Below are 25,661 nucleotides of genomic sequence, written 5' to 3'. Positions count from 1 at the left end.
TATTTGTCTTTTTTTAACTGATTTATTGAGTTCTTGTGGATCTTTGCCCTGACATCTCTCTGTTAAAAATATTGCAAATATCAGCTGGGCACGGTGGCTCACGCCTGTAATCCCAGCACTTTGGGAGGCCGAGGCGGGCGGATCACAAGGTCAAGAGATGGAGACCATCCTGGCCAACATGGTGAAATCTCGTCTCTACTAAAAATACAAAAAATTAGCTAGGCGTGGTGGTGTGCACCTGTAGTCCCAGCTACTCCGGAGGCTGAGGCAGGAGAATTGCTTGAACCCGGGAGGCAGAGGTTGCAGTCAGCTGAGATCATGCTACTGCACTCCAGCCTGGTGACAGAGCAAGACTCTGCCTCAAAAAAAAAAAAAAAAAAACTGCAAATATTGTTTCCAGTTTTTTGTTTGCATTTTACAATTTGCCATTTAATTTTTTGTGGTACATTTTTCTATAGAGAAATATTTAATTTTTAAGTGGTCTTATCGATCAGTCTTTTCATTTATGGATTTTGAGTTCATATCATCTTTACAAAGCTTTCTCCATGCCAAGATTTTAAAGATAATCTGCTATATTTTCTTCTGATGCTTTCATGGTTTTATGGTATTTAATGGTACTTATACTTTGGAATAATATATAGCTCTGATTCCATCTCATTATACAAATTGCTAAGTTGATAGCTAAATATATTTGTTCTATTGTTAAATACATATTATGAGCTACAAATAAAATCTGACTTTACTCCATTACCTGTTCACCTGAGATGACCCCATTCAACCACTTCTTCATTTCTTTTACTGATCAATCCTCAAAAACTACTTAGTATAAAACCAGTACTTTTATACAATCTAATTTCAACTGTTAGTATTTTCATGTTTTATCTTGTTTGGTTAAGGAACAAACTCTATTTAAATCTATATAGTCCTTGCTTAGACATACAATCTGAAGGAAAAAAATACCAGTTCAGTTTTAAAGATTCACATTTGGATTATGGACACATACAGACACATACACATGCCTATAGATTAAAACGTACTTAGACTTCAAACTTACCTTCCAGACCAAGTCCAGGTGTCTAGGTTTAGATAGTGCAAATCATTCATCCTAGTTTGCTAAAAGAAAAGTGTGTTACATTGGTCAGTATTTCACATCTTTTATCAGCTAAAATTTTTCTTTTAAAGTAAGTTCAGATTAAAAATAGACTATCTCTATTTTACTTCACATAAGAAGTTTAACTATTGGAAAACAATGCTAAGCATTAATAAGACTGACACAGAGCTCCCAAATCAATGTGTCAAAGGGGAAAGGAAGAAATAGGTTTAAATTCACAGGCTTTAGATGACAAGAAATTAATTTCTTCTGATATTGCACTGAAAGAGTCTCCTCATTAAAATATGATTTATAATCATCTATGATTGTTCATGTATGGTCTGTTTATGAATTAGAAGATAAATAAAATTAGTATTGAATGCCATTTTAATCTCTAGATTACATGAATGTTCAATTATTCCATGAAATCAGAGGATACATTTTTATAAGGAGCCATTGCACATAAAAATACCATTTCCATTAAAAACACTAACCAGAACACGTCCGCCAAAGATATAACCCTTATTTCCAAGAACTGCACATGTATGCGCGGCTCGTGGCTGTGGTGGAACTCCACCCTGCAAGTAAAAATCAGAACAGATTGCAAAGACTTGAAATATCTGTAATAAAGTTACATTCCTATGCTCAGTATGTGAAAGTCTTAATCACTAAGTTATCATTACCTATGTAATTCAATTAAAAACGCTAATGCAAAAGTTTATTCTAAATAGTACTAATTGTAGACAAATACTATTCATCAGAATAAATTTTATTCTCCCTGATCTTTACTTTTGAAAATGTTTTTCTTATATGTCTGACACTATTTAGCAAAATAAGGTTTCATGTAAATTTTTGTTTGAAATACTGTATAAAGATTTTAAAATCAAATTTTAAAATGTTCTCTCTCTCCCTCTCTCCTCTGTCTCTCTTTCACACACACAGAGTTCCTATTAGAAGTGATTGCGATTATCTCAGAAACTCTGTAAAATTAAAAATGGCCCCAAAACTCTTGGTGCCTCAAATTTACAATAAGAAGTTCACTCTTGGCTTAAGCCAGACAGTGCTCTCTCTCTTACTAAAACTCTTAACATTAATTGATAACACTTCTCTACACTTTATTTTGAATAAATATAGCAGACCTTTTCTTTAGAGAAGTTTTGTTTTTTGTTTTGAGGCAGAGTCTTGCTCTGTCGCCAAGGCTTGAGTGCAATGGCGTGATCTTGGTTCACTGCCACCTCCACCTCCCGGGTTTATGCGATTCCCTGCCTCAACCTCCCCAGTAGCTGGGATTACAGGTGTGCAACACCAGGCCTGGCTAATTTTTGTATTTTTAGTAGAGATGGGGTTTCGCTCCGTTGTCCAGGCTGGTCTCAAACTCCTGGCCTCAAGCGATCTGCCTGCCTCAACCTCCCAAAGTGCTGAGATTACAGGCATGAGCCATTACGCCACCCTAGAGAGGCTTTTAATTGGTGGAAAAAGCGAGTATCATGGGTAGATGAATGAACAAGATTTGAGGAAAGAATCGTCTGCATAATTTCCATATTTTCATGGTGGGTGCCTTTATGTATGTATTTTAATTCCAAGTTCTGAAAGAATCTGACATTTTCAGCTCACTGGCTACTCAAAGTGGGTATAGGAAATTAAAGCTCTGCATCCAATATCATAACTTCCTAAACTTTTCAGCCTTATTTGAATAACTGTGCTGAGGTCAACTTGGTAAGACATAATTCAGATATTACCTATATAACACTTAAATGAGAACCACTTAAGAATTTTGGTTCCCAGCCCTTCCAGCAAAACAAAATTTTTATTATTACCCCAGGCTTGATCTGAAATTTTGGAAGAATTCTTCTACTATATAGAAGAGAATAGAAGAGCACTGGAAATCTGAAATTTATTGCCTGGAAAAAGAGGATCCAGAGAATGGCCAAACTCTAACACTTACTATTTTGCATAGGCCTTCCCATCATTTCCATGAACAGAAGTTGGACTATAAGGAATTATGGTCATATATGTGTATTAGTAGACATGTATGTAACTGTGCATATATGACCTGCTTAGCATTCCACTCTGTTCAATTCTGGTAAGCTTACCAGTCACAATACCTTCCTGTTCCTAGCAATGAACATGTGACTCAAGACTGGCCAATCATCCCTTTGGCATCAGGAACTGCTGTAAAGGGTAAGAACATGCCCAAGTAGAGGCAGAGTCCTTTTCTTTCTTTCTTTTTTTTTTTTTTTTTTTTTGTAGAGACGGAGTCTCGTTCTGTTGCCCAGGCTGGAGTGCAGTGGTGCAATCTCCACTCACTGCAACCTCTGCCTCCCAGGTTCAAGCAATTCTCCTGCCTCAGCCTCCCGAGTAGCTGGGACTACAGGCGCGTGCCGCCACACCCAGCTAATTTCTTTTGTATTTTTAGTAGAGACAGGGTTTCACCGTGTTGCCCAGGTTGGTCTCAAACTTCTGAGCTCAGGCAATCCGCCCGCCTCGGCCTCCCAAAGTGCTAGGATTACAGGCGTGAGCCACCAAGCCCGTCCCTTTCTAAGACTAATATATAGACGTTGAGAGAGTACAATACAAATAACTGTGTGTGTAACTAGGACCATATTCCCTCCTAAATGAGCCAGTGTGTCTGCCATAGACGGAATGAAACAAGCACACAAAGAGAAGCAGAGAAAAGCAGACAGAAAGACAGAAAGTATTGTGAGGATGCTGATACCTGCCCCGGTTCCTGAGGCTGTGGTCCCTGTGGCTCTTCCTTCTACTTTGTGTGCCATTCCAATATGCTTTCCAGCTATGTGAGAATTCATTATTGCTTAAACTAATTTGAATTTGTGTTTGGTCACTAACAAATGAAAGAATACTGATAATGTATTTTTTGTCATGCCATAATTGCATGTACCTCTGAATTCAAAGGTATATAAAACATGGGCTTTGTTATAAAAGGATTTTTAAAAATAGGCCTTTATTAAATCAGGGCATGACACTTGTGGGTAAAGAATGATGATGGCACCTCATTAAAAGACTTTTTTCTAGAAAACCTGAGCTGACATGGAGAAGAATATGCATTTTTTTTGTTTTGTTTATTTATTTTGAGAGATAGGGTTTCACTATGTTGCCCAGGCTAGAATGCAGTGGAGTGCAGTGGCTATTCACAGGTGTGATTGTAGCACACTGCAGCCTCGAACTCCTGGACTCAAGTGATCCTCCTGCCTCAGCCTCCTGAGTAGTTGGGACTACAAGTGCCGTCTACGGTTCTGATGTTTTTCTTAACGGTATTAATGAAAGTATTCAAGAGAACTACTTGGTATGTGATTACAAACCTAATTACAAAAATCCAAATAACAGGCTGGGTGTGGTGACCTATAATGCCTGTAATCTGGGCACTTTGCAAGGCTGAAGTGGGCAGATCACTTGAGGTCAGGAGTTCGAGACCAGGGTGGCCAACATGGCAAAACTCCGTCTCTACTAAAAACACAAAAATTAGTCAGTCATGGTGGTCCACGCCTGTAGTCCCAGCTAGTCAGGAGGCTGAGGCAGGAGAACCACCTGAACCCAGGAGGCGGAGGTTGCAGTGAGCTGAGATTGTGCCACTGTACTCCAGCCTGGGCAACAGAGCAAGACTTTGTCTCAAAAACACAAAACAAAAAAAAAACCCCAAAATCCACAGTAAAAAATTTATTTTTAAATACAAATATATAAACATGACTTTTTACAACACTTACTTTAATTTCTGGTTGAAACCAAGTCTGTGTCTTTGTGTCAAATATGTGGACATCATTATGCCATCCCCAGAATATCTGCTCTTCCTAAAAGAGAAATGTTTTAAATATCTCAAAGCTTTAATAATTTTTACATGATTATTACAGTTTTATCACATATTTACTGGTTAAATAATAGACACCTTACAAAAATAGAGTTAAGTGTTACCATAGTCACAAAGCCAATGGATACACGGGTACCTCCCAAAGAGTGGTCCCCAGACCAGTAGCAGCACCACCTGGCAACTTTTCTTCTCATAGTATTGTTTGCAGTGAATCATAATTTTACTTGTTGACAATCTTTCAATTTTCTCTAAGGATTATGTTTTTTAAAATTGCAGAGGGTGGAATGATGTTTACATTTTTAAATCTGTTTTCCTAAAGTACATGCTCAGAACTCCTCATTTTTGCCGTAATAAACTTTAGAGGGTGGGTCATGGATCCTGTTTCCAAAAACTTCCAATCACTTCTACTTCACCAAGCAATTTGTTCTTATAGATTAAACTTATGACCACTCTCTTCTTTATCTCCTAAGATATAAAATTCTTTGTCAGCAAGGCAAAGACTTAGCAGCTATACCATATTTAGCATCTCCCAGGGTGCTGAAATCCTCTCTCACTACTCTATATGATCTCTGTGCCAGTTTTATATTGTGTGTCAGAAAGACATCATTTATTTTTGTCAGGCCTTGTCAAGCAAGTAAAATTAGCTAAACAATTTACTTAGTTTAGAATCTATTTTTAAATTTTACTTAAATTGAAACAGGGTCTCGCCATGTTACCCAGGCTGGTCTCAAACTCCTTGGTACAAGTCATCCTTCTGCCTCAGCCTCCCTAGTAGCTGGGATTATAGAAATGTGCCACCACACCCAGCTCATTTAGAGTCTAAATGAAAAAAAAAACCTATTTGTGTTCCAGAAACTTCAGGACATGATAATTAGCTTAGTAACTGTATTGTAGGAGAAAAAAATTGAGTTATTTCACTGATGAATAAAAATAACTAGATATAAATAGAAGTTATATTCCTGAAAATTCTCAGCAATACTTTAAGTAGCAAAGCTTTAATGATATGTCATTTTTAAACTCAAAAACAACATAGAAACATGGGGAATTTTCAATAATACCCACATACAAAGCAATATACATGAAATGTGTTTGTGTATATATATATATACACACACATATATATACACGTATATATTTATTTACACTAATGTAGAATAATATACGCTAGTAGAAGGTAAAACTAATAAGACTGCATCTTGGTGGTAGGATCAATGGTTTTTTAAATTATCTGTTTAAAAATTTCATTTTTGTAATTCATGACTTCTTTCATTAATAATGATTTATTGTCTAATAGGTAAGAATAAGTAGAAAAATTAATATCACTACCAACTGACTCTTATCTAGAGGCCAGTCTGACCTATGAATAATTCTAGTGGACATATCTAAAAAGAGGTGTATGTCAACAATAGCTATTGTGGTTAAATATGAACATAATTTTTCCAAGTTGCGCTAAAGCCTCTACCTGTCTAACAGAAGCAGGTATCTGTGATTAATGATATAAGAAAAGAAATTACTCTGCCAATAGCCATGAAGGCTAATACCACTAGAGAGATACCTTTTGCCAAATGGATACAAATGTTAAAAGAGAGAAAACACATTTTTTTCATAGTGTCAATTATGACAAATGGGTAGCTCCAAAAATGAGAAAGACTAGACTCATTATTTCTAAGATGTTAAGGCTATACTGAATTGGAGGAAAATGTAAACAGTGATTACTATCTTACCCAAGATGCATCATGAACATCAAAACAGTCTTGGAGTTCACTGTGTCTCCTACACCCATAACCACCAAAATATATTAGTCTGAAAAACAAATATGAAATGACACACTTTAGGAATTCTGTTTCCAGTTTGTTCATAGAAAGCTGAAAAAGATCCTCTCACCTTAACAACCCAAACACAAAATCACAGTTTAAAAAGAATAAAGAGCTGAGGGAACAAAGAGACCTAAATAAACCAATTCCAGAAAGTGATAAGCTCTCAATGAGAAAGAAGAGACCCATAGCTGCTTTCATCCCTTGTGTAAGAGCAAGAGGAAGAATCCAGCACATACAGGGCTTGTAAGACGAAACTACCCAAATTTTTAACGGCTACATTTATATTGGCATGGCAAATTAGATTTTTTTTAATTTTTTTTTTGAGACACGGTTTCCCTCTGTCACCCAGGCTGGAGTGCAGTGGCATGAACATGATCTCAGCTCACTGCAACCTCCACCTCCCGGGCTCAAGCAGTCCTCCTGCCTCAGACCTCTGAGTAGCTGTGACTACAGGTGCATGCCACCATGCCTGGCTAATTTTTGTATTTTTGTAGAGATGGGGTTTCACCATATTGCCCAGGCTGGTCTTGAACTCTTGGGGTCAAGTTATCCTCCTACCCTGGCCTCCCAAAGTGCTGGGATTACAGGCGTGATATGGTTTGGCTGTGTCCCTACCCAAATTTCATGTTGAATTCCCATGTGCTGTGGGAGGGACCCAATGGGAGGTAATTGAGTCATGAGGACAGGTCTTTCCCTGACCTCATGACAGTGATTGTCATGAAATCTGATGGTTTTCTTTTTTTTCTTTTTTTTTTTTTTTTGAGACAGAGTCTCACTCTTGTCATCCAGGCTGGAATGCACTGGTGTGATCTCTGCTCAAGGCAACCTCTGCCTCCCGGGTTCGAGTGAATCTCCTGCCTCAGCCTCCCGACTAGCTGGGATTACAGGTGCCTACCACCACGCCTGGCTAATTTTTGTATTCTTAGTAGAGACAGGGTTTCACCACGTTGGCCAGGCTGGTCTCGAACTCCTGACCTCAAGTGATCTGCCCACCTCGGCCTCCCAAAGTGCTGGGATTACAGGCGTGAGCCACTGCGCCCGCTGATATGACAGTTTTCAAAAGGGGAGTTTCCCTCCACAAGCTCTCTTCTCTTATCTGCCGCCATGTGAGACTTGCTTTTCACTTTCTGCCATAATTGTGAGGCCTCCCCAGCCACATGGAACTGTAAGTCCAATAAACCTCTTTCTCTTGTAAATTGCCCAGTCTTGGGTATGTCATTATCAGCAGTGTGAAAAAGGCCTAATACAAGGCTTGAGCCATGGCGCCTGGCCCCAAATTAGCATCTTCAGAAACCCAGCCTCAAAGACTTAGAATCAACCCAAATGTTCATCAATGATAGACTGAATTAAGAAAATGTGGCACATATACATCATGGAATACTATGCAGCCATAAAAAAGGATGAGTTCATGTCCTTTGTAGGGACATGGATGAAGCTGGAAACCATCCTTCTCAGCAAACTATTGCAGGGACAAAAAACCAAACACCGCATGTTCTCACTCATAGGTAGGAATTGAACAATGAGAACACTTGGACACAGGAAGGGGAATATCACACACTGGGGCCTGTTGTGGGGTGGGGGATAGCCTTAGGAGATATACCTAATGTAAATGACGAGTTAATGGGTGCAGCACACCAACATGGCACAGGTATACATATGTAACAAACCTGCACGTTGTGCACATGTACCCTAGAACTTAAAGTATAATAATAACAACAAAAAAAAAAGGAAACCCAGCCATGGAGGGAATTTAACTTACTCCTTAACTCTTTCGCATAATCTTCAGGGAGGCATCAGGGTCAGTCACCAACAGCTGGAGGCAGAGGAGAGCTGAGAAAATCCCCTTTAGGCAATCTGAGCTTTGGACTACTAAAGTTTGGGATGCAAACAGGAGATCTGAAAGAAACACCTCAGGGGCATGCCAAACATTTACACCCTATAGAGTACCTGCCCTCCAAAGGCCAGGGGAGGAGATGCAAGGCTGAAAGAGGTCTTCCAGGGTGCAGAAAGCATAAAGTGCGATCAGAGAGCAAAGAGAACTCCCTTGTGGCCAATGACCTATCAACTGGACTATAAAACATGGAGAGATCTCCCACAGTTCTGAGAGGTAGGAACGCAGCTGTGAAGCACAGCTGCAAAGCTCTAGAAAATCTCAGTGCTCAAATAGGGGGCCCTAGTAAAGGACTGTCCCAAAACTTTTGAAGCCAGAGGTAAAACTCAATCAAACTAAAGCTACAACAAAGCCCAAATACAAATCACCTACAAATTTGACTGACTCAACTCTTACTCTAGCAACCTAAAAAAGAAGAAAGGGAATGTCCCTTTCTGAAGATAAACATAATTTATTCCAATCTTTACTGTTCTTTCAGACAGAAGATCTGGCATATAATTTAAAAACTACAGGGAGGCTGAGGCAGGAGGATTGCTTGAGGGCAGGAGTTTGAGATCAGCCTGGGCAACATAAGGAGACCTGTCTCCACAAGAAATAAAATAAAAAAAAAAGGAAAGAAAGGTGTGGCAGTGCACACCTGTAGTCTCAGTTACTCAGGTGGCTGAGGTGGGAAGATTGCTTGAACTCAGAGTTCAAGGTTGTACTGAGTTACGATCACACCACTGCACTCCAGCCTAAGTGAGAGTGAGACCTTGTCTCAAAAAAATAAAAATTACAAAATACACGAAAAGGCACAAAAAAGTGGCCCATGATGATGAGAGAAAAGACTCAATATAAATAGACTCAGAGGTGGTCTAGATAATGGAATCATCAGAAAGGGCCTTTAAAAAAACTATGATGAGGATACTAATAGCAGAAGAATGTGGACAACATGCAGGAATAAATGGGTAATTTCAGCAAAGAGATAGAACCATAAAAAAGAACTAAATGGAAATGCTAAAAATAGAAAATAAGATGTCAGAACTAAAGAATTCATTATATACGTTAAACAGCAAACTTTAAAAAAAAATTTCCTTCCTGGAACTTTGTAATTAACAGCAAACTTGACACAGCAATGGAAAACATCAGTAAACTTGAAGACAAGTCAATAGATTCATAAAAAAATCCAAATTAAAACACAAAGAAAAGGAAAGAATGGGAAGAAAAGAAACAGGTAGCCAAAGCTTTGTGGAACAGTATCAAAATGGCCTAACATGCATGTAATGGGAGTCACAGAAGGGGAGACAAAGAAATATGGAGAAGAAATATTTGATAATATAATTACTAAGAAACTGATGGAAGCTATCAACCTACAAACCCAAGAAGCTCAGCACACTCCAAGTAAGATAAATACAAAAGAACTACACCAATGCATATTTAATCAAATTATTTAAGGGCAAAAATATAGTACAGACAAAGAAAAAAAAAGACACATACAGAGAAACAAAAACACAAATGAGAGTAAATTTGTCACAAAAAAGATGGAGGCCAGACAGGGCACAGTGAGTCACACCTGCAATACCAGCAATGTGGTAGGCTGAGGCAGGAGGACTGCTTGAACCCAGGAGTTTCAGGTCAGCCTGGGCAACATAGTGAGATCCCCATCCCTACAGAAAATAAAAAAAGGCTGAGCGCTGTGGCTCACGCCTGTAATCCCAGCACTTTGGGAGGCCAAGGCGGGCGGATCACCTGAGGTCAGGAGTTTGAGACGAACCTGACCAACATGGAGAAACCCCGTCTCTACTAAAAATACAAAATTAGCCAGGTTTGGTGGCGCATGCCTGTAATCTCAGCTACACGGGAGGCTGAGGCAGAATTGCTTGAACCCGGGAGGTGGAGGTTGTGGTGAGCCAAGATCGCGCCACTGCACTCCGGCCTGGGCAACAGAACAAGACTCCGTCTCAAAAAAAAAAAAAAAAAAAAATGAGCTGGGTGTGGTGGCATGCACTTGTAGTCCTAGCTACTTGAGAGGAAGAAGGAGGAACGCTTGAGCCCAGGAGTTTGAGGCTGCAGTGAGCCATGACTGCATCACTGCACTTCAGCCTGGGTGGGTGATGGAGTGAAACCATCTCTATAACAAAAAAAAATAATAATAATAAATAAAGGAAAGAAATAAAAAGTAAGAAAGGAAGGGAAGAAAAAAGAAAAAGAAAAATGGAGGCCAAAAAGCAATGTAATAAAACCTGTAGGCTGGGTGCGGTGGCTCACGCCTGTAATTCCAGCACTTTGGGAGGCCAAGTGGATCACGAGGTTAGGAGTTCGAGACCAGCCTGGCCAACATAGTGAAACCCTGTCTCTACAAAAAATAAAAAATAAAAATAAATTAGCCGAGCATGGTGGCACATGTCTGTAGTCCCAGCTACTCAGGAGGCTGAGGCAGGAGTATCACTTGAACCCGGGAGGAAGAGGTTGTGGTGAGCTGAGATCGCATCACTGCATGTCAGCCTAGACAAGAGAGCGAGACTCTGTCTCAAAAAATATATATAAATAAATAAAAATAAATAAATAAATAAAACCTGCAAAGTGCTGAATGAAAAAAAATCCTCTCAACCCAAATGGTCAAAGAAATCATAACGGAAATTAGAAATTACCTTGAGATAAATGAAAATAAAAACACAATAAAACTTACGAGATGCAGCGAAGGCAGGGCTCAGAGGGAAATTTATAGCTGTAAATGCCTACATTAAAAATAAAATCTCAGATCCATAACATAACTCTACAAGTTAAGGAATTAGACAAGAACAAACTAAACTTATAGAGGGCAGAAGGAAGAAAATGATAAAGGTTGGAGGCGAGATTAAATAGTGAATAGAAAAACAATCAAGAAAAACAACAGGCTGGGCGGGGTGGCTCACGACTGTAATCCCAGCACTTTTGAGAGGTCAAGGCAGGCTGATCACTTGAGGTTAGGAGTTAGAGACCAGTTTGGCCAACATGGTGAAACCCCGTCTCTACTAAAAATACAAAAAAATTAGGTGGGTGTGGTGGCAGGCAGCTGTAATCCCAGATACTTGGGAGGCTGAGGCAGGAGAATCGCCAGGAGGCAGTGAGCTACGATGGCGCCACTGCACTCCAACCTGGGCAACAAAGTGAACAGAGTGAGACTACGACTCAAAAAAAAAAAAAAAAAAAAAAAAAGAAAGAAAAGAAAAAGAAAAACAACAAAACAAAAGTTGATTATTTGAAAAGATCAACAAAATTGACAAATGCTTAAACAGCTGCACTAAGAAAAAAGAGAGCAGATTCAAATTACTAAAATCAGAAGTGAGGAAGAAATATTGCTACTGATACTACAGAATAAAAAGGATAACAAAAGAATACTATGCTGGGCATGCTGGTTCACACCTGTAATCCCAGCACTTTGGGAGGCGGAGGTAGGCAGATTGCCTGAGTCCAGGAGTTCAAGACCAGCCTGGCCAACATGGTGAAACCTTGTCTCTGAAAGTACAAAAAAAATTAGCTGTGCATGGTGGTGTGCACCTGTAGTCCCGGCTGCTTGGGAGGCTGAGGTGGGAGAATCACCTGAGCTTAGGAGGTAGAGGCTGCAGTGAACCAAGACAGCACCACTACACTCCTGCCTGGGCAAGGGTGAGACCCTGTCTCAAAAACAAACAAACAACAACAACAAAACCACCAGAATACCATGAAGAAGGGTATATCAACAAGTTGGAGAACTTAGATGAAATGGAAAACTTCCTGGAAAGACCCACACCCTCAATGCTGGGCACAGTGGTTCATGCCTGTAATCCTAGCAATTTGGGAGGCTGCGGTGGAAGGATCACTTGAAGCCAAGAGTCTGAGACCAGCCTGGCAACATAATGAGACTCTATCCCTACAAATAATAAAAATCTTAGTCAGGGATGGTGGCATGTGCCTGTAGTCCCAGCTACTCAGGAGGCTGAGGTAGAAGGACTGCTTGAGGGTCCAAGGAGTTCAAAGCTGCAGTAAGCCATGATAGCACCACTGCACTCCAGCCTGGGTAACAGAGAAAGACCCTGACTCTTATAAAAACAAAAATAAAATATATCTCAAGAAGAAATAGAAAATCTGAATAAACCTATAACAAGTAAGACGATTGAATCAGTAATCAAAACCCTCCCAAGAAAGAAAAGCCCAAGAATGGCTTCACTGGAAAATTCTACCAAATATTTAAAAAAGAATTAACACCAATCCCACTCAAACTCTTCCCCCAAAAAAAAAGTGAGGAGGGAATACTTCCTAACTTAGTTTGAGGCTAGCATTACCCTGATACCAAAGCAAGACAAATAAAATACAATTAAATATATCTGATAAGGGATCAACACCTAGAATACATAAAGTACTACTGTAACGTAACGTCAAACAGACAGACAACTCATTTTTTTTTAAATGGGTAAAGGATTTGAATAGACATTTCTCCAAAGAAGATGTACAAATGTCCAATAAGCCAACATCATTAGTCATTAGCAAATACAAATCAAAACCACAATGAAATACCATTTCACATCTGCTAGTATAGCTATTATTAAAAACACACACACACACATACCCAAAATAAGCATAGGTGAGGATGTGGGGAAACTGGAACCCTTGTTCCTTGCTGGTGGGAATATAAAATGGTATAGTCACTATGGAAAATAGTTGGTGGTTCCTCAAAAACTTAAACATAGACTTACCAAATGACCCAGCAGTTCTATTCTTAACATATATACTCAAAAGAATTGAAAACTGAATCACACAAAGTTATATGCCACGTTGATAGCAGCATTATTCACAAATAGCCAAAAGGAAGACACAACCCAAGCATCTATCAACATATAAATGGCTAATCAACATGCGGTATATACATACAGTAGAATATTACTCAGCCATAAAAAGGAATAATATATGCTACAACATAATGCACCTTGAAAACGTTATGCTAAGTGAAATAAGGCAGACAAAAAGAACAAACATTTTATGATTCAATTTTTATGAAATACCTATTATCTGCTTATTCGTAAATTATTATAGACAGAAAGATTAGAGGTCACCAGGGGTTGGAAAGAAGGGAGAATGGGGAGATAGGGCTTAATGGGTGCAGAGTTTCTGTTTGGAGTAATTAAAAAATTTGGAAGTAGGTACTGGTGATGGTTGCACGACATTATGAAGGTAATTAATGCCACTGAATTGTACACTTAATATAGTTAAAATGAAAATTTTTATGTTTTATGTATTTACGACAACCTTTCAAAAAGGTATAGCAAGCCGAGCATGGTATCTCACGCCTGTAATCCCAGCACTTTGGGAGGCTGAGGTGGACGGATCACCTGAGGTCAGGAATTTGAGACAAGCCTGGCCAACATGGTGAAACCCCGTCTCTACTGAAAATAAAAAAATTATCTGGGCATGGTTGCAGGCACCTGTAACCCCAGCTACTTGGGAGGCTGAAGCAGAAGAATCCCTTGAACCAGGGAGGCGAAGGTTGCAGTGAGTGGAGATCATGCCATTGCACTCCAGCGTGGGCAGCAAGAGTGAGACTTAGTCTCAAAAAAAAAAAAAAAAAAAAGCATAGCAAAAGGTAAGTCTCCCTCCTACTCTCAGTCACTTAATTCCCTTGCCTAGGGCAATCACTGTTACTGGTTTCTTTTATATACTAACAACAACAAAAAAACCTTTAAAGGTCCAAAAATACTTTATAGGGTAGATTAACCTGGAAAAACAAAGGCAGAAAACCATAGTGGTTTACAGAAACACATGTCATTGCCATAAGCATTCAATACTCCCTTTATACAAGCCTATGCTAGGTTCAGAGATAGAGTTCAGCCCTATGTTTGCCTCTAGCCCTTAAAATGCTTTTTGCAAACCAAAATGACAAAAAATTAAGTGTAACCAGGAGGCAAATCAACAAAGCTATCAATTACTCCTCCTAAAAAATTCTGTATATACCTGTGAATAAAATTCAACAATACGTTCAAATACTTGTTACAACCAAGTAAGATTTGTATCAGAAACACGAGTATATCATATTAGAAAATATTTAATGACATCAGTACTTAAATGAGAAAACAAACCTCAAACAACTTCAAAAGAAAAAGTATTTAATAAAAATCAATATTCATTGCTCATAAACATCTAGGTTTAAAAGGTAAGGCCATGTTTTATCTTTTATTATATATATATATATTTTTTTTTTGAGACAGAGTTTCATTCTTGTCACCCAGGCTGCAGTGCAATGGTACAACCTCAGATCACTGCAACCTCCGCCTCCCAGGTTCAAGCAATTCTCCCGCCTCAGCCTCCTAAGCAGCTGGGACTACAGGTACCTGCCACCACACCCAGCTAATTTTTGTATTTTTAATAGAGACGGGGTTTCACTATGTCAGCCAGGCTGGTCTCGAACTCCTGACCTCAAGTAATCCGCCCGCCTTGGCCTCCCAAAGTGCTGGGCTTACAGGCGTGAGACACCACGTCCGGCCTATATTGTATATATACTTTTATATGTACTTAATATAATATACTTAATATAATAAAGTAGGCTGGGCACAGTGGCTCACATCTGTAATCCCAGCACTTTGGGAGGCTGAGGCGGTCAGATCATGAGGTCAAGAGATCAAAACCATCGTTGCCAACATGGTGAAACCCTGTCTCTACAAAAAATACAAAAATTGGCTGGGTGTGGTGGTGCGTGCCTGTAATCCCAGCTACTCGGGAGGCTGAGGCAGAATAGCTTGAATCAGGGAGTCAGAGGTTGCAGTGAGCCGAGATGATGCCACTGCACTCCAGCCTGGGTGACAGAATGAGACTCTGTCTCAGAAAACAAAAATGATAAAGTAAAATATATATAAATATATATACACTTAATATAATATAGTAAGTATATATAATACAAAAAACATATATAATATATAGTAAGTATATATGTATATATAAAATATAAAATAGATAAAAATAAGTTTCCATATATATGGAAATAAAGTATATACGTAATTTCCATATATATGGAAATAAAGTATATATATATTAAGTATACATGTAAAAGTATATATAATAGATAAATAGACATATTTTATATTATATATACTATGTGTTAAGTATATGCTAAAGTATATGTTATATAACATACACATGTATAGTATAGTATAGTGTATGAGTCAGAGTATTTGAGTCAAATACTATACTATACATGAGTATATGAGTCAAATACTATACTATACATATCCTCCTGCCTCAGCCTCCCAAGTAGCTGGGACCACAGGTACATAGCATGCCACCACACCTGGGTATTTTTTTTTCTTACTTTTTATAGAGATGAGGTCTCACTGTGTTGCCCAGGCTGATCTCAAACCCCTGTCCTCAAGGGATCCTCCGGCCTTGACCTCCCAAAGTACTGGGATTACAGGCATGAGCCACCACAACCAGCCTAGATTTTTTTTTCGTTTTTGAGACAGCGTCTCGCTCTGTCGCCCAGGCTCGAGTGCAATGGCGCGATCTCGGCTCACTGCAACCTCCACCTCCCGGGTTCAAGCCATTGTCCTGCCTCATCTTCCCAAGTAGCTGGGATTACAGGTGCCTGCCACCACGCCTGGCTAATTTTTTGTATTTTTAGTAGAGACGGGGTTTCACTATGTTGGCCAGGCTGGTCTCCAACTTCTGACCTCGTGATCTGCCCGCCTCGGCCTCCCAAAGTGCTGGGATTACAGGTGTAAGCCACTACGCTCAGCCCAGCCTAGATATTTAAACTTTATTTAAAACATATTTATATATTCTAGCTGGGCACAGTGTCTTACATCTATAGTCCCAGCACTTTGGCAGGCCGAGGTGGGTGGATCACTTAAAGCCAGGAGTTCAAGACCAGTCTGGCCAACATGGTGAAACCCTGTCTCTACTAAAAATACAAAAATTAGCCAGGCGTGGTGGTGTGCACCTGTAATCCCAGTTACCTGGGAGGCATGAGAATTGTCTGAACTCAGGAAGCGGAAGTTACAGTGAGCCAAGATCGTGCCACTGCACTCCAGCCTGGGTGACAGAGTGAGACTCTGTGTCAGAAAAAAAAAAAAAAAAAAAAAAATATATATATATATATATATATATATATATATATATATATATATATATATATCTCCTGCCTCAGCGACCTGAGTAGCTGTGACCACAGGCGTGCGCCACCACACCTGATTAATGTTTTGTCTTTTTAGTAAAGATGGGGTTTTGTCATGTTGGCCAGGCTGGTCTCAAACTCCTGGCCCCAAGCGATCCTTTTACCTCAGCCTCCCAAAATGCTGGGATTATAGGCAAGAGCCACTAGGGCGGGCCGACATCAAATATTTCAAATCCATGATTTTAAAATGGTAATTTAAAACCTTACAGACCATTTTGAAGGATACTAGAGAAATGACTCAATTGATTCTAAAGGGGAAAGAATCAAGCATTTATACTGATTTTCCTATACAAACAGTACCTTAGGGTTAATAAACAGTTAAAGAAAGTTTCTTTTTATAGAAGTATTCCACTAATAAATTAAGAACAAATAATAGAATTAGAATATCATCACTTTGCATCTTCTTGTACAAAAATGGATCTAGGCAGCAATCTTCGGTGCTTGCTAACATACAGAGACAACCAAACATTATGTGCCTACTAATGTCTAAAAATAGTTAGCTATGGGCCGGGTGCGGTGGCTCATGCCTGTAATCCCAGCACTTTGGGAGGCCGAGGCGGGCGGATCACGAGGTCAGGAGATCGAGACCATCCTGGCTAACATGGTGAAACCCTGTCTCTACTAAAGATACAAAAAAAAAAAAATTACCCGGGTCTGGTGGCAAGCGCCTGTAGCTCCAGCTACTCGGGAGGCTGAGGCAGGAGAATGGCGTGAACCTGGGAGGCAGAGCTTGCAGTGAGCTGAGATCGCGCCACTGCACTCCAGGCTGGGTGACAGAGCTGGACTCCATCTCAAAAAAAAAAAAAAAGTTAGCTATGGGCCGGGTGTGGTGGCTCATGCCTGTAATCCCAGCACTTTCGGAGGCCAAGGTGCGTGGATCACCTGAGGTCAGGAGTTCAAGGCCAGCTTGACCAACATGGTGAAACCCCGTCTCTACTAAAAAATACAAAAATTAAGCCGGGTGCGGTGGCTCATGCCTGTAATCCCAGCACTTCGGGAGGCGGAGGCAGGTGGATCATGAGATCAGAAGTTCGAGACTAGCCTGGCCAATATGGTGAAACCCCGTCTCTACTAAAGATACAAAAAGAACTAGCCAGGCGTGGTGGCACACGCCTGTAGTCCCAGCTACTCGGGAGGCTGAGGCAGGAGAATCACTTGAACCCAGAAGGCGGAGGTTGCAGTGAGCCGAGATTCCACTACTGCACTTCATCCTGGGCAACAGAGGGAGACTCCGTCTTAAAAAAAAAAAAAAAAAAAAAAAAAAAAAGGCTATGAAGTACTTTTTATTTGCTCCCAAACCAACAACCAACACAAGAACATGAATTTGCTTAACTTTCTAGATCTAACTACCAATTTACAGAAAATAGAAGGTGTAGATGAATATGTTAAATGGTATCACAGAGATACAACCAACACAGTGCAGACTATTGGGATTCTATAGCCAAATGACATGGTTTCTTCAACAAATAAATTTCAAGAACAAAACAACAAAAAAGACCAAAAGGAAATCTCTAGAATAAAAGCAACTATATATATGGAAGACATATTGGCTGGGTGCAGTGGCTCATGCCTGTAATCCCAGTACGTTGGGTGGCCGAGGCGGGTGGATCACGAGGTCAGGAGATCGAGACCATCCTGGCTAACATGGTGAAACCCAGTCTCTACTAAAAATACAAAAAAATTAGCCAGGCATGGTGGTATGCACCTGTCGTCTCAGCTACTCGGGAGGCTGAGGCAGGAGAATTGCTTGAACTTGGGAGGCAGAGGTTACAATGAGCCGAGATGGCACCACTGCGTTCCAGCCTGGGTGACAGAGTGAGATTCTGCCTCAAAAGAAAAAAAAAAAAAAAGAAAAAGAAAAAAGAAAAAGACATATAAATCGATTATAATGTATAGACCTTATCTAGTCCTCTACTGAACAAATTGTTTAAAAACATTTAAGAGACGACCAAATCTGAAAACTGGAAATTGAATAGTGAATGATATTTTAAAACACAAATAAAATTTAATAATTAGCAATGAAGAAAACCCTTAAAACAAAAATATAAGAACTCAAATAACAGAGTTGATGGCCAGAAAATATGAGGAGCTGAAACAGAATTGTTAGAAATTAGGAAAGAAGGCCAGGCGCAGTGGCTCACACATGTAATCCCAGCACTTTGGGAGGCTGAGGCAGGCAAATCACAAGGTCAGGAGTTCGAGGCCAGCCTGGCCAACATGGTGAAACCCCATCTCTACTAAAAATACAAAAATTAGGGCCAGGTGCAGTGGCTCACGCTTGTAATCCCAGCACTTTGGGAGGCTGAGGCGGGCGGATCATGAGCACAGGAGATCGAGATCATCCTGGCTAACACAGTGAGACCCTGTCTCTAATAAAAATACAAAAACAATTAGCTGGCGTGGTGGCACGCCCCTGTAGTCCCCAGCTACTCGGGAGGCTGAGGCAAGAGAATTGCTTGAACCCGGGAGTTGGAGGTTGCAGTGAGCTGAGATCGTGCCACTGCACTCCAGCCTAGGCGACAGAGCGAGACTCTGTCTCAAAAATAAATAAATAAATAAATAAATAAATAAATAAAATAAAAACACAAAAATTAGCCGGGCATGGTGGCAGGCACCTGTAATCCCAGCTACTTGGGAGGCTGAGGCCAGAGAATCGCTTGAACCCAGGAGGCAGAGGTTGCAGTGAGCACAGATCATGCCATTGCACTCCAGCCTGAGCAACAGAGTGAGACTCCATCTCCAAAAAAACAAAAAACAAACAAAAAAAATTAGGAAAGAAATAAAAGGGGAGAAAAACTCATTTCAGAAATGAAGACAATGTTACAAATAGCAAAGAGACAGTTATCACAGAAAATACAGTAAAGGACATAAAGAATAAAAATGTGAAAAACCACAAAAAATAGTTAAAAAGAATTAGCGAGAAATGATAAACAGGGAGTGAGGAGCTAAAATGTTCATAACTAAAGTTCCCCTTCTTCCCAAAATGGAACAGAAGGATTAAAAACATAACTCACAAAAACCGGCGTTGAAGGAATGGGAAGGAGAGAGGGATGAAGAAGCTACCATCTAGTTTTATTGATGCTCAGAGTAGGGGAATGATAGACATTGTTCAGAGAAAAAGAATGAGTAATATATGAAAGTATAAATATAAGCACTGGATTTACTCAAGGTCCTACCCAGTGCAATAAGGCAACAAAAAGTTTAAAGATTAGAAAGGAAGAAATAAAACGGGCATTGTCAGATATTGATTATTTAGAAAATCAATTGCAATCCTCAAAAAAACTCATACCTTTAAGCTTTCTGTATTTTAGCCAAAAGCTATTATCTTTGCTTAGGTAGACATAATGCATTAAGTGCAACTACTGCATTACCTGTCTTTATATACCCAGCAGGAAAGTTTATCACGTGGTGTAGGTGGTTGTCCTTCAAAGTTGGTGATTTTTTCCCAAATGTAGGTTCCATCTCTTGTTCGTAAATTAACAAAATAAAGCTTTAAAAGATGAGAACACTATTAGCAGACAGGGCATTTAAAAATTAAATCTATATCAGAGGGAATGTGATCTAAGAATTAATACTATTATTTTCTTTTTAATAGGTAAGCTTGTTACCTATTAAAAATTAAAAATTACAGAATTAATAAAAATGAGACTGTTTTAGGAGTAAAAATGATATATGAAACATATTAAAATGGGTCTTTCGCATCCTGCTCTTTTCCTATGAATAGCAATTAAATATGCAGTTAATTCTGAAGCAGAAAGACACAGAAGAAGAGAAGAGCAGGACTGCTGCATTTTCAATCTAGCTTTAAAATCTTTAATTACAAGTTCAAGGTTTTCTATATATATCTTCTTTTTAAAATATTTATAACTTATGAGATGAAATGATACATTAAATATTACATTTTGCTGCACTCTTGAATTAAAGAAATTATTACTCGATTGCTGTATCCTTTGTCATCATATCCTCCAAAAATGTACAGCTTTCCATTAATGCAAGCACCACAGCTTCCTGACATGGAGGCTGGGAGTTCTCCTTCCATGAGGTGCATTCTCCTGCAGCAAGAATAACATGGAATCCCATAACTTTCCAGAAAGGCAAATTAAAATTCTCTTTAAACTCCACGAGTACTTTTGTCAGTGAAAACTGTCACTGTCAATTACAGTTACAATGTAATGGTGGCCAATAATGTAAAAACTCTAAGAAGATCCAGGGTAAAAATTTTTCAATCTGCTAGGAAAAAAAAAAAAATCACAAAAATTTCACACGTCACTAGAACTGGAAATTTGCAGAATAAAACAAAATCTTCAGAGACAGCACTGGTCTTGAGAGAAATACTAAAAGACAAAAAATAGAGCAGGGAAAACAGTAGGGGAATGAAAGAGTCAGAAAATAAAAGCATTGAAAGGAAAGGAAAGGGAGACTTTAAAAATGTTGCAGTATGTTCAAAGTATGGTCTCAAATTCCCTAAAGTCTACAGAAACATTTATAATAGATATTAAGATCAGACAGTATGCAATTTAAAATTACTTACCACAACCCACTATCAATATCATAGGTCCAAATTTCATCATTAGGCAAATATACTTCATTGTCTTCAATAGACTAAAAATACAGAATACATAAAATTATGTTTATCAATTACATAGCAAACAGTTACACAGCTTCTCAGGATGAGAAAAATTGCTAGTAAAATACTATAAAACACAAAAGAAGGCTCAAGGATTTTTTTCAATATAAAATAAAATATATCAAAAGAAAAGGAAAGAAGATTTTCTAAGAGAAAGTGGGAAAACAATAAAGGATCAAAATAAAACACAGCAAGTATATAAGTCTCAAGAAAATAATTAGGGCAATTAAACCTTTAAAAGGGGCTTTATGTAAAAGAAAATAGCAAAACAATAAGATTTAGAGCAGAATATTAAAGACTATAAAGCCATGAAGAAAAAGATCATCAAAAAAAGGGCAATACATTTTGGGTGACAGGAAATATTAATGGAGGAAATTTTTTAAAGACACAATTAAATATTTTATTAAGATATCTCAGGTGCTTTAATTCACTGAACATATTTTTTGAGTGCCTACTATATGCAAGGCATAGTATTAGTTGTTCATTAAATCTAGAATATAAGGATCACAATACATTTAACTAGTCAAAATGATAACTCTGAACTTGAATAATCTCTAAAGAAGCTGATCACAAATAGAATAGCACATTCTGACATTCATGATGAAAAGATAAATAAGACTTGTATAACAATCTTACTTATTTTGAGCTTAAACAAACTTAGGGGTTAAAATAAATTTTTACATAAATCTGTCATAGTTCTCAGAATCTATGTAATAATTCAAAAATAACCGGCTGGGCACAGTGGCTCAGCCAACATTTTGTAATCCCAGCACTTTGGGAGGCTGAGGCAGGTGGATGACCTGAGGTTAGGAGTTTGACACCAGCCTGGCCAACACAGTGAAACTCCACCTCTACTAAAAATACAAAAAAAAGTAGCCGGGCATGGTGGCGTATGCTTGTAATCCTAGCTACTCGGGAGGCTGAGGCAGGAGAATCACTTGAACCTGGGAGGCGGAGGTTGCAGTGAGCTGAAATCCTGCCACTGCACTCCAGCCTGGGCAAGAGTGAGAATTTGTCTCAAAAAAAAAAAAAAAAAAAAAGCTAGAGTTTTAAAATAGCACTTAAGAATTTCTAAAACTATATAATACATAAGTTATTAACATGCTAAGAAGATTTAGCTGTTTCTCATCATATGTTCTTTAAATTTAAAAATAGGCCGGGTGTAGTGGCTCATTCCTGTAATCCCAGCACTTTGGGAGGCCAAGGCAGGAGGATCGCTTGAATCCAGTTCAAGACCAGCCTGGGCATCATAGCCAGACCTTGTCTCTAAAAAAAAAAAAAACACCAAAAAATTAGTTAGGCCTGGTGCACATGCCTGTAGTCCTAGCTACTCAGGAGGCTGAGGTGGGAGGATCACTTGAGCTCAGGAGTTCGAGGCTGTAGTGAGCTATGATAGTACCACTGCACTCCAGCTGGATGACAGAGGCAGACCCTATTTCTTAAAAAAAAAAAAAAAAAAAAAAAAAAAAAAAAAGGCCAGGTGTGGTGGCTCATGCCTGTAATCCCAGCACTTTGGGAGGCAGAGGCAGGTGGATCACGAGGTCAAGAGATCAAAACCATCCTGGTCAGCATGGTGAAACCCTGTCTCTACTAAAAATACAAAAATTAGCTGGGCGTGATGGCGCATGCCTGTAATCCCAGCAACTCGGAAAGCTGAGGCAGGAGAATCGCTTGAACCCCAGAGGTGGAGGCTGCTGTGAGCTGAGATTGTGCCACTGCACTCCAGCCTAGGCAACAAATGGAGACTCTGTCTCAAAAAAAAAAAAAAAAAAAAAGAGTATCTTGTCTACCATGTCTCTCTCTCTCTCTCTCACACACACACACAAATACACACACACACATAAAAATAGAAAACCGTTGTATTAGTTCCAAGGAAATTAAACTTACACTCATGTCTGGGTCTTTCCAATAGATGGTGCAAAAGAAAAAAACTAGATTTCTATCTTTCACCATATACAAAAATCACATCAAAATGGATTAATGACTTAAATCTAAGACTTCAAACTATAAAACTACTACAAGAAAACATGGGGGAAACTCTCCAGGACATTGGTCTTGGCAAAAATTTCTTGAATAATACCCCACAGGCACAGGCCACCAAAGCAAAAATGGACAAATGGGATCATATCAAGCTTAAACGCTTCTGCACAGTGAAGGGAACAATCAACAAAATGAAGTGACAACCTACAGAATGGAAGAAAATATTTGCAAACTCCCCATCTGACAAAGGATTAATAACCAGAATATATACAGAGCTCAAATGACCCTACAGGAAAAAAATCTAACAATCTAATTTAAAACTGGGCAAAATACTTGTATACACATTTCTCCAAAGAAGACATAAGAATGGCAAACAGGCATAGGAAAAGGTGCTCAACATCACTGATCATCAAATAAATGCAAATCAAAACTACAATGAGATATCATCTCACTTCAGTTAAAATGGCTTTTATCCAAAAGAAAGGCAACAACTAATGCTGGCAAGGAAGTGAAGAAAAGGGAACTCTCATACACTGTTGGTGGGAATGTAAATTAGTACAACCACTATGGAGAACAGTTTGGAGGTTTCTTTAAAAACTAAAAATAGAGCTACCATATGATCCAGCACCCCCACTGCTAGGTATATATGCAAAAGAAAGGAAATCAGTGTATCGCAGAGATATCTGCACTCCCATGTTTGTTGCAGCACTGTTCACAACATCCAAAATTTGGAAGCAACTTGTGTCCATCAACACATGAATGGATAAAGAAAATGTGGTACTCATACACAATGGAGTACCATTCAGCCACAAAAAAGAATGAGATCCTGTTATTTGCAATAACATGGATGGAACTAGAGGTCATTAGCTAAATGAAATAAGCCAGACACAGAAAGACAAACATCACATGTTCTTACATGAGATCTAAAAATCAAAACAATTGACCTCATGGAGACAGAGAGCAGAAGGATGGTTACCAGAGGCTGGGAAGGGTAGTGGGAGGGTGTGAGTGGGTGGGTAGGGATGGCTAATGGGTACCAAAAAATAGTTAGAAAGAATAAGACCTAGTATTTGATAGCACAATAGGGTGACTAAAGTCAATAATAATTGTACATTTCAAAATAACTAAAAGAATATAATTGGATTGTCTGTAACACAAAGGACAAATACTTGAGGGGATAGATACCCCATTTTATATGATGTGACTATTATGCATTGCATGCCTGTATCAAAATATCTCATACATCCCATAAATATATATACCTACTACGTACCCACAAAAATTAAAATTAAAAAAATTTTTCAAACAGTGAAAATATAAAAACTTACACTCATGTCTGACTGAGGAATCCATATTAAATGGCTAAGTAAACAAATAATTATAAGAAGGGGAGCTACTGTATGAGTCTATGGTTTAATGGCATTAGGTTCCAGTAGCCTCATGTGTACTCCTTTACAAAAGAAATATTATAGGCTGGGTGCAGTGGCTCACACCTGTAATCCTAGCACTTTGGGAGGCCGAGGCGAGCAGATCACAAGGTCAGGAGTTCGAGAGCAGCCTGGCCAATATGGTGAAACCCTGTCTCTACTAAAAATACAAAAAAATTAGCCAGGCATGGTGGCAGGCGCCTATAGTCTTAGCTACTCGGGAGGCTGAGGCAGGACAATTGCTTGAACCTGGGAGGCGGAGGTTGTAGTAAGCTGAGATCACGCCACTGTACTCCAGCCTGGGTGACAGAGCGAGACTCCATCTCAAAAAAAAAAAAAAAAAGAAATATTATGAAAGTGAATTGTCATTACTCTGTTTAAGTCCTTTCAATGGCTCCCTATTGCTTTTAGCATAGTCTAAAATGTTTATGATTCTATAATATATGGTAGCTGCTATCCCTCGAAACTTCAAGTTGCCTTTCACACAAAGTACGCTTTCAGTACTTAAACATCTCCTCGTTCCTTGCTATGATAGGACCATTCATCTATTCTCTTTTCTTTTCTTATAGTGCTCTTTCAGAGTTTGCCTAACTCCTCTTTTTTGGGAATCAGCTTAAATGTACTTCTCTAACCTATTCTCTAAAATAGTTTAAAGTATTAAGGTCCCCTATTAAAGGTTCTCATAGACCTGTACTTTCCCTTTGAAGTTCTTTGTCTGTATCACACCCACCCTCACCACCACCAATACTGCTAAACTGTAAGCTTCATGAGTACAGGGATTTTGTCTATCTTGTTATGCTCCCAGAGCCTACTACAGTGCCTCACACATAAAAGACAAATAAAATATT

The 25,661-nt window shown here is 39.0% G+C and overlaps 1 protein-coding gene across 1 annotated transcript in view; it reads right to left on the bottom strand.

Moving 5' to 3' along the window:
• The window catches only part of KLHDC1 (kelch domain containing 1), a 62,665-nt gene that overhangs the window by 22,968 nt on the left and 14,036 nt on the right, over positions 1 to 25,661 (bottom strand). The window contains exons 2-8 of the mRNA XM_024231720.3: positions 21,311 to 21,381; positions 20,714 to 20,831; positions 20,151 to 20,269; positions 6,638 to 6,716; positions 4,813 to 4,896; positions 1,585 to 1,668; positions 1,055 to 1,113 (exon numbers count right to left, since the gene is read on the bottom strand). Coding sequence (XP_024087488.2) covers positions 1,055 to 1,113; positions 1,585 to 1,668; positions 4,813 to 4,896; positions 6,638 to 6,716; positions 20,151 to 20,269; positions 20,714 to 20,831; positions 21,311 to 21,381 — 614 coding nt within the window. The remainder of the gene's footprint in view (positions 1 to 1,054; positions 1,114 to 1,584; positions 1,669 to 4,812; positions 4,897 to 6,637; positions 6,717 to 20,150; positions 20,270 to 20,713; positions 20,832 to 21,310; positions 21,382 to 25,661) is intronic.

The sequence above is a fragment of the Pongo abelii genome, chromosome 15, assembly GCF_028885655.2.
Source record: "Pongo abelii isolate AG06213 chromosome 15, NHGRI_mPonAbe1-v2.0_pri, whole genome shotgun sequence".
In the NCBI taxonomy this organism is placed as follows: Eukaryota; Metazoa; Chordata; class Mammalia; order Primates; family Hominidae; genus Pongo; species Pongo abelii.
The sequence above is the reverse complement of the archived record's forward strand: the minus strand, read 5'-3'. Positions and strand labels throughout refer to the sequence as shown.